We start from the raw sequence: 10,205 nt of genomic DNA on the forward strand, positions 1-10,205 counted from the left end.
AGCACATTCTGGTAGTTTCAGGATCAAAGCGTGGTTCAAATGATTATTTGTTGTCGATAGCGATCAGTATTAATGGTTTCACCTGGTTTTAGAAGCTCATAATACACCACACCTTCCTGATCCCACCAAACGCAGAGCACTGTCTTTTCCGAAGCGATTTGGCCTTGCAATCCATGTTGATGTTTGGCCTAGATCAACCCATGATTTTGTGCGTTTGGGATTCTCAAAATAAATCCACTTTTCATCGCCAGTCACAATTTGATGCAAAAAAAACTTTCTTTCGTGCCGCTGAAGCAACATTTTACTGATGACTTTTCGGTTTTCCATTTGTCTTTTGTCAGTTGATGTGGCACCCATTTTCCTTCCTTTAAAATCTTTCCCATTCCTTGTAAACGATCAGAAATTATTTGCTGAGAAATGTTTAATCTTTCTACAAGTTGTTTTTGAGTTTGACATGCATCTTCATCCAATAATGCTTGTAATTGTTGGTCTTCAAACTTTTTTGGTTGACCTGAACATTCTTTGTTTTTCACATAGAAATCATCACTTTTAAAGCATTTAAACTAGCATTCACAAGTATCTTGAGATGGAGCATGTTCACCATAAGCTTCCTGAAGTATTCAGCAGCACTTTTCTTCAAAATAAAGTAATGAATTAAAACTTCCCGCAAATGCTCTTTTTTTGGCACAAAATTCTACATTTTTAAATGTAAAAATATCTATTATGATGTTAACACCTTCAACAAATTTGACATATGAAGTTTTGAAGCTTCTTGTCAATACAACAAAATAGCATACCTATCAAATCGCATATATATCAACATATGTGTTATTCCATCTATTGAAAAAAATCCGCATTATTAACCAGTACACCTAGTATGTAGGCTTTCAACTGAGGGAAATTTAAATTGACACTTTTTAAAGCTTCTACTCTTAATTACTATTTTGATGTATAACATTTTGTCCAAATCAGGTAAATTTAAAGATATCACCCATTGATATTTTTGGTAAGACCTACAAAACTATTTTCTAGAAAATATATGTAAAAACAAGTATCACTATATTAAAAGATTTATCAGATCTAACTATACTAATTATAGGACTATGAGAAGTTACTTAAGCTACATGTGCTAAGTTTCCTGGTCTGTAAAATGTTAATAATACTTCTCACAGACTATGGAAGGAGTTAGTGAGGGAATGCATGTACAACGCCTCCACAGCTCCTGGTGGTCAGTGGGAGCCAGTGGTAGGACCATTGGGTGTGATTACCATCTTTGACCTCTGAGCCCCAATATATGTCAACTCATAAACATGCCTCAACTCCACCCCACAGTCTTCCCCAACAAACCACATACCAATTCTTTCTCCAAAATGCGTTCTCCCTCTCCTGATTTCCAAAATACCCCACCTGGGGTAGTATACTATAATTAGAATAAGAGTATACTATAATTAGAATAAGAGTAACAAATGGATTAGAATTTTATTAAAAAGATAAAAAATAAACTTGTAAAATAAACCTTCCAGTTTTAAAAAGTCAAGGAATTGCTTAAATTACCCAAAATGAACTAATGACAATGAAAAAATACCTTTCTGGACAAACAAATCTAAAGAATTGCAATTAAAAGTCATACCTCAAACCAGCACAGTGTTGGACTCAGTTTTCTGATATTCCACGCAGATTCAACCTTTATTTGTTTTAAAGAAAAGAATACTGTCACGTGAGAGATAGTCATATAAAAATAAAACAAATATATCCATTTATTCAAATAGCATGTGAGTAGTGTTGACATAAATATAAAAGCTAAGAAGTGTCTATGATTGCAAAAAATAAAATAAAATACTTGCTTTACTCAATGCAGATGCTATCAAAGGCAAGTTTCTGTCTATTTGGATTTTATAAAGTAAAGCTTTTCCACTAATGAGAGTCCCAGGGCACAAGAGCAAATGAGCACAGCTATGAAAGTAAAATTAAAGTAAAGTGATGCATTGCTCAATTTCTGTCCTTCTCAACTAAGTTACTTCCCAAACATTCTATCAATGGACTCAAAAATAATATTAATGTGTGTCTGTGGCCCACAAAAAAGCTGCTCAAGAATTTGGCCTTTTCAGAGAATGCTTGTGAGAGTAAATATATTCTAAAGAAGGTTTTGAAGTTTCAAGACTTCATAATTTCAAATATGCAAATAGAAGAATAAATGTTATCGAGTAAAACTAAACACTCACTTATCTCCTCAAGCAATAAGCACTTTTTGCCAAAGAAAACATTTTCTCCAATTGCAGTATCTTAAAAAGATGAGTGGAAACAAAAAGCATTTTCAGTTATATTAGGACCTTGATACACTCACTTATATTCATTTTGGAGTGAAATGCAAATCTCAAGAGTCTCTCTTGAAATTTTCAGAATCATGACAATATAAATCATCTTGGCACATATAAAATTCTAATCCTAAAACTATGATGTTAAGTGAGAACAGCAGGCTATATAATGCATACATCATGACCCAACATCATACATGCATACATACATGTGCACAATGAAAGAGTGAAAGAGATACATCACCTTTTAACAGTGGCTTTTTCTGGGGTTGAGATTACAGGACATTTTAATGATTTTTTTCTTGTGTGCATTTCCCTTTACAATGATATGGAGTATTTGTGTATTTAAATTTTTAAGAAAGCATGTGCACAGCTCAAGAAAAGCCCTTTGAACTAAGATAATCATAAACAGCTGCAGTGCACATTAACCAGAAAGACTTTTTGTTGTTGTTTCCCAGCTTTTTTAAAAGTAGAGGTGAGAAAAATGTTTAGCTCTTCATTTACAAAATCAAATGTGGTTTAAGTCTACCAGACCTGAGGCCCTGAACCTAACTGTCCCCTATACCTGGGCTCCTGAGCATTAAAGAGAAAAAAACCAGCATGATATAGAAAAATGTTAGTTACATGCAAACAAGTGGTTAGAATAAGATGGAACTTAGGGACATTGTAGAAAATAGGTCTACCTTTCATCTACCTTTTCATCTAGCGCCAATATTCCACCTTTGTGTGGAAATAACCTAAAAATCGGTACAGCGGTCTGGTAGGGTTAAACATGTCAGCCAGTTGAGCTACGATAGTCTGTGTTATTAAAAAAGAATTTAAGAATACTAATGTACTTTACATTAGTACTTTACATTAGTATATTCTTAATAACAGACTAGAGGTCCAGGGTACAAAATTCATGCACTGAGGCGGGGGGGGGGGGGGTAATCCCTCAGCCCGGCATGCACCCCCCAGGAGCCCTCAGGGGATGTCCGACTGACAACTTAGGCCCGCTTCAGGCCTACGCCAGCAGTTGGACAGCCTTAGCACTGCCGCAGAGGCAGGAGAGGCTGCCACCATTGCCGCTGCGCTCGCCAGCTATGAGCCCCAGCTTCTGGCTGAGCGGCATTAGTCCTGTGGGAGAGCACTGATCATCAGGGGGCAGCTTCTGTGTTGAGCGTCTGCTCCTGGTGGTCAGTGCCCGTCATAGTGACCAGTCGTTCCGCTGTTAGGTCGATTTGATATTAGCCTTTTTATTATATAGGATTTCTTTAAAACAGTGGTTCTCAACCTTCCTAATGTCGCAACCCTTTAATACAGTTCCTCATGTTGTGGTGACCCCCAATTTCATTGTTACAAATTGAACATAATTAAAGCATAGTGATTAATGACAAAAATAATATGTAATTATATATGTGTTTTCTGATGGTCTTAGGTGACCCCTGTGAAAGGGTTGTTCGACCCCCAAAGGGGTCGCGATCCACAGGTTGAGAACCACTGCTTTAAAAGATTCCTATACCTTGCACCTGCTAATTGAAAGCTCAGAGAAAGAACATAAATGGGTTGATAGTTTACTCCTTGCCAAAGTCAAGTGTCTTATTTGAGCAATTTATCTCCTAAAGATCCTTTTTCTCTAGCCTCAGTTTTACTTCCCCTCTTTGCTATGTGTAAAGACTGATGCCAAGAGAAAAGAAAGACACCAGGTAAGCATTATGCTTCTATGTTGATACCCACCACCAACAAACATGTGCAACTCTGCCCCAAGCGTCCCCTAAGCAGTGATCACCACAGGTCTTACTCTCCACAAGAGGAGTGAAGTACTAATACAGTTTACTCAGTGCAGGAGTCTCAGCCAACAAGCACAGACACACACGCACTTACGTTCTTCTCTCCTTCATTGACACGAGTCTCATAGCAATAGGCCAGAAGGATATCAATCAGACTATAGTACACTTGACGTTGGGCTCTTTTGTCCAGCAGGTAAGACTTATGGACAAATTTCCGCAGCTGACACTTCTCTTCTTCAGAGAAAGATACTAGAAGAAAATGTATTTAAAAATTAGATGTTGCATCCAGTTTTGTAGAACCCCCCCAATGTTGAAGATCTGTCAAAATTAGAACTTTGATTATAGAAACTGAAATAGTTATTTAATTCTAGATACATAAACAACTTTTAAATTAGATGTCACCGTTTTATTTTTTAAAATATATCTGTATTGATTTCAGAGAGGATAGGAGAAGGAAAGAGAGATAGAAACATCAATGACAAGAGAGAATCACTGATTGGTTGCTTACTGGGGATCAAGCCCACAACCCAGGCATGTGCCCTTGACCTGAATCAAACCCAGGACCCTTCAGTCCAGCAGTCACCAATCTTTCAGACCTCACTGACCACCAATGGTCCGCAGACCACCGTTTGCTTCAGTCCACAGGCTGACATTCTATCTACTGAGACAAACGAGCTAGGGCTAGACTTCACCATTTTATTAATAGCTTTGTGTTAGCTCAAATCCTACTAGGGCTAAATAAAGAAATGTTTAAACAGTATCTATTGCTATTACCAGATTTCTTACACCTCTTTTTGCTAAAGTGTTCTGTATTCAAGGCATCTGAATGTCAGAGTTATTGACTTTAAAGTTACCATAATATATTGACAACAGAAAACATCTATAATAATAAAAGCATAATATGCTAATTAGATCAGATGTCCTTCCGAATGACCTTCTGAATGAAGCAGGGGCTACGAGGGAAGCCCGGGTCCCAGGTGCCAGATGGAAGCCAGTGCTGGCAGCCAGGGGAAGGAAGGTCTACTCTTGCACGAATTTCATGCATCAAGGCTCTAGTATAATATAGCTAAGTAAAGTACTCTTTAAATATTCACTATTCATTTTTAAAGTTCTATACAAAAAAGTAGGAGTATTTTCATATATTAGTCCATTTAAGTGCATAGTATTAATATTCTGTATAAATAGAAACAACGTTACACATAAATACACAAATATGACCACATCACACATGAGACTTATGGAAAGAGGATGTTTCTTTTCAACACAGTCATTTCCTTTTTCTTGTTCTGCTTGCCACCCTCTTTTCATCTTCATCAATAGCCCCAAGTTAAAAACTTAGTATATATACTAATTATTATATATAACATATACTAACTTTTCTTTCTTTTTTTATGCGGTTTAGAACCCTGACCTTTCACATGGCTGGTCCTGCAGTTTGGATCCCTGACCTTTCACATGGCTGGGCCTGTGGTTGGACCCTCCCTCCCCTTTCCTCCCCTGCCTTATTGCTAGTCCTGCGGGTAGACCCTCTGAGGGGGAAGGAACAGTGGCTGGAGAATAGCCCTTAGGCATCAAGCCCCCAGGACAGTGAGGTTCTGACCCACATCAGATACATCCAGCCTTGGCTGTGTTTCGGTTCCAGGCCCAGAAATGCAGCCAAACCAGACAAGCAACCCCATGGCTGCCTCAGGACCAGCTGTCCGACGCAAGCGGCCCAAGACCACCTCCCAACATTAAAAACCTCATCAATACCATTTGTTAACTGCAAAGAGACTCCTCCCCCCAAAATGCAAAGTGACCTTATTTCATGTGAAACATTTTCTAGTTTAGTTACTTTTAAATCTTCCCTTCTAAATACCCCGTCCCAAAATCCTTATCTTCTGTGGTTCAACAACTAAATCATCCATGACCTGGCTCCTCTCAGAGGAATGCAAATCTATTACATTGTACACTTTCTGGGAACACAACAATGGGACCAGAAAAAATCTGCTGCATTCAAACCCTTGGTCTAAATGGTGAGCTGTGCAGTGGCTACAACACTCCAGTTGAGACTCACAGCTCTACAAATACTAACAGGCTGTCCCTGCTAGGAAGTTCATTGACTATAAATGCAAAGTGTCATAACAAGCAGTCATGTGCCAGATTCTTGGTCTGAAGTTAACCAGTGAAAGACAACATGGGAAACATGGAAAATCCATCCTCAGGAAACTGGATCTCAGCGGAAGCATAGCATTTAACACTTCCAATTACAAGCCTTTGGGGAGAAAGATCAGACCGTGTCAAAACTGAAGAGATTAACGAAAGTATCTGCACTCTAACTCAGGGCTATGAAGAAAATGACAAGAATCATAATGGAGCCAAGAGGCTTATCTGGAACTGAAAACAACTGTAGCTTAATATTTTAAGACTAGAGACCCAATGCACGAAGATTTGTGCAAGAATAGGCCTTCCTTCCCCTTGCTGCTGGCACTGACTTCCCTCTGGCACCCGGGACCCAGGCCTTTGCCCTGGAGCCACCTCCCACTCACTCCAGCTGGCTCCGTGGTCGTCGCCCAGAGGCCAGGGCTTGTGGGAGGCTTGGCTTCCTTCATCGCTGGGGCAACAAAGGAAGCCAAGCGTCGCACCTGAAGGAAGCCAAGCATCCTACCCACTCTGGCCGGTTCCATGGCTCCAGCTACCGCCATCTTTTTGGCTATGGGCGCCACCATCTTTGTCGTGGAGTGATGGTTAATTTGCATATTACCCTTTTATTAGTATAGATGAGGAGGAGTCAAAGGCCCCTCACACTTGCACTGTTATATCTGTCTGGCAACATCTGACTGGGGAGCTTAAGCGGAAGGAGGCCTGGAGGTAGAGAGAGGAAAATGAGGGAAAACTAAAGCAGCAGCATGCTCCTTGATCTTTATTTCTCGGTTTGCTTCTTTTTTCCCATATTTTATTCTGGTTTAGCAGACTTCAATGTATTCCTCCAATTCTGGGGGCCTCAAATATTTGGACAAAGAAAAGAATTCAAAAAAAATCTCACTAAAAAAGAACTCCCTTTTAAAGATTTGTAAATGCATAAAAATTGTAATTTCATAGAGAGCCATTCAATTCCTTGCTCTCCTGCCATTGATTTTACTCTATAATAATAATATTTCTGGTTGATTCCGAAATGGCAGCCGAGTAAGTGGAAGTTACACTGACATTCCTAGGACCAAACTGGAAATACAAATGAAATACAGAAAAACCATTCTGGAAATCAACTGAGGACTAGCTAGAGAGAACCCTGACAACCAAGGATGGAAAGTTGAGACCACATAGAGACTAGGAGGAATGTGAAGATGAGAAATGGTTAGCCGGGCTCCCACAGACAGCAGCTGAAGGTAGGGGCAGAGGGGGGTTCCCACTGAGAACTCTGGGGTCTAAATGCCAAGCTGGGCCCCCCAGCTCAGAGCACCAGAACTGAGAAAGGTACCCAAGTAACATCTGACTGTCAAAAGCAGCAGGGTTGCTGTCTGCCAGGAGAGATGGCTAGAAATGCAGGCACCCGCTTAAAGGGCCAATGTACAAAATTTCGTGTGTAGCCACTCACCTTGGGCTCCAGCACAAGAGAGGACAGAGTGGACTGCAGTCGTGTGAGGAGAGTTCCAGCTTGGGGACTCTGGGGTTGGAGCTCAGAGGGCAGCCACTCTGTTTTCCTGTGCTGAGTCCTTCCTTCACACTGTGGACATCTTTTGCCCTAGGATCTTTGCTGTCCAGGTGGTTTCTGACTGGGGGAAAGGCAGTTGTCCCATGCTGTTGGAAGACCTCTTTCCCACCCTGAGGTCGGTAGCCTGAGGCTCTCAAGACTGAGAACAATCAGACTGCTGGCAGAGGCGGGCCTTTGGAAGCTTTGAGTCTTTGCCTGACCTCCTTCTGGGCCCAGGGATAGGAAAAGCAGACCCTGGTGCACATGTTGGTTCTTTCCACAGGCACCCAGCCCCAGCAGAGGAGCCACGGGCTGTGGTTGGCTAATAGCTCCAAACGATACTCAGGGCCAGTCACTAACAGCATCTAACATTGTCCTGTACTAGAGGCTGGAAGTCCTAGCAGATCTCTTATTACACAGACACAAACCCAAACAGGCAGTCAAAATAGGGAGACAAAAAGACAAGCACCAGATGAAAGGACAAGAGAATTCTCCAGAAGAGATAAATGAAATGGATGAAAGACATGGAGTTCAGAATAATGACGGAAAAGATGACCAACAGCATGAGAAAAGACATAGTAACTATGAAGAACGACACAGCACTAATGAAGAACAAAGTGGAAGGAACACACAGCAGATTGGGAAAAGCCAAAATCAGTGAATTAGAAAGCAAAGTAGAAAAAAAAAATCCACTCAATCAGAAACTCAAATAGAAAAAAATTTAAAAACAGGAGGACAGCTTAAGGGAGCTGTGGGAAACCATGAAACTTAACAATATTCACATTAAAGGTATGTCAGAAGGAGAAGAAAGTGAGCAAGGAGTAGAGAAGGTGTATGAAAAAATAATGACAGCCAACACCCAACTTCCCTAACCTGGTAAAGGAAAAAATCACATAAGTTCAAACGATACAGAGTCCAAGAAAGAAGAACTCAAACATGCCCATGCCCAGACACATCATAATTAAAAGGCCAAAAAATAAAGACAAAGAAAGAATCTTAAAGGCAGCAAGCAAAAAGCAATTTGTTATCTACAAAGGAGCTCCTATAAGGCTGTCAACTGATTTCTCATTCGAAAGTCTATAAGCCAGAAGGAAATGGCATGAAGTATTTAAGGTAATGAAAAGCAAGGATCTGAAACCAAGATTATTATATCCATCAAGGCTATCATTGAAAATAGATGGTGAAATAAAGAGCTTCCCATAAAAAAAGGCTAAAGGAGTTTGTCACCACCAAACCAGTACTGCAAGAAATGCTAAAGGGACTGCTGTAAAAGAAATAGAGAGAGAAATATAGGCATACAGAATTAAAATGGCAATAAGTAAGTACCTTCAATAACAACAGTAAATGTCATTCATGAAATATTCCAATCAAAAGACACAGGGCAACTGAATGGATACAAACACATAATCCAATTATATGCTGTCTACAAGAGACACACATCAGAACAAAAGACTCACACAGGATGAGACTGAAGGGATGGAAAAAAATTTCCACAAAAATTGAAATGAAATAAAAGCTGAGGTGGCAAGATTCATATCTGACACAACAGATAACAAAATAAAGGTGATCACAAGAAACAATAAAGATAACTATTTGCAGCATTGGTGGTATAGTGGTGAGCACAGCTGCCTTCCAAAGATAACTATTAAAGGGATCGATCCAAAAAGAGGTTATAACTCTGGTAAATATATAAGCACCCAAAATAGGAGCACCTAAATATATAAAAAAAACTTCTGGAAGACTTTAAGGAGAGACTGGCAACAATATAGTCATAGTAGAAAACTTTAACACTCCACTGACTTCACTGAATAGATATTCCAGACAAAAAATTAACAAGAAAACAGAGACTCTAAATAACACACTGGGTCATATGGATTTCATTGACATTTATAGAACATTTCACCCCAAGAGGAAGACTATACGTTCTTCTCAAGTGCACATGGGTCATTCTCAAAGACAGACCGCAAGTTAGGACATAAAACAAGTCTCTACAAGTTCAAGAAGATTGAAATCATATCAAACATCTTCTCAGATAACAGTGGCAAGAAATTAAAAATCAACTATAGCAAAAGTACTCAAACATTAAAGGCTACATAGCATGTTATTAAAGAACTAGAGGCCCGGTGCACAAAAATTTGTGCACTCGGGGGGGAAGGCGGGGTCCCTCAGCCTGGCCTGTGCCCTCTCACAGTCTGGGACCCCTTGGGAGATAAAGCACTGCTGGCTTAGGCCTGCTCCCGGGTGGCAGAGGGCAGGCCCAATCCCTAGATGCAGCCCCTGATCGGGCTCAGAGCAGGGCCGATTGGGGAGTTGGGGCACTGCCCCGTCATGCACAGAACAGGGCGGATTGGGAGGTTGCGATGCCACCCTCAGCCACGGTCAGGGTAGGGCCGATTGGGAGGTTGCAGTGCCACCGCCTGTCACGCACAGAGCAGGGCCAATCAGGGGGTC

The 10,205-nt window shown here is 40.5% G+C and overlaps 1 protein-coding gene across 1 annotated transcript in view; it reads right to left on the minus strand.

Moving 5' to 3' along the window:
- SHQ1 (SHQ1, H/ACA ribonucleoprotein assembly factor) overlaps positions 1-10,205 on the minus strand; it is a 121,062-nt gene that overhangs the window by 21,997 nt on the left and 88,860 nt on the right. The window contains exons 7-9 of the mRNA XM_015565067.1: positions 7,659-7,725; positions 4,179-4,333; positions 1,631-1,684 (exon numbers count right to left, since the gene is read on the minus strand). Coding sequence (XP_015420553.1) covers positions 1,631-1,684; positions 4,179-4,333; positions 7,659-7,725 — 276 coding nt within the window. The remainder of the gene's footprint in view (positions 1-1,630; positions 1,685-4,178; positions 4,334-7,658; positions 7,726-10,205) is intronic.

The sequence above is a fragment of the Myotis davidii genome, unplaced genomic scaffold (genome assembly GCF_000327345.1).
Source record: "Myotis davidii unplaced genomic scaffold, ASM32734v1 scaffold630, whole genome shotgun sequence".
NCBI lineage: Eukaryota > Metazoa > Chordata > Mammalia > Chiroptera > Vespertilionidae > Myotis > Myotis davidii.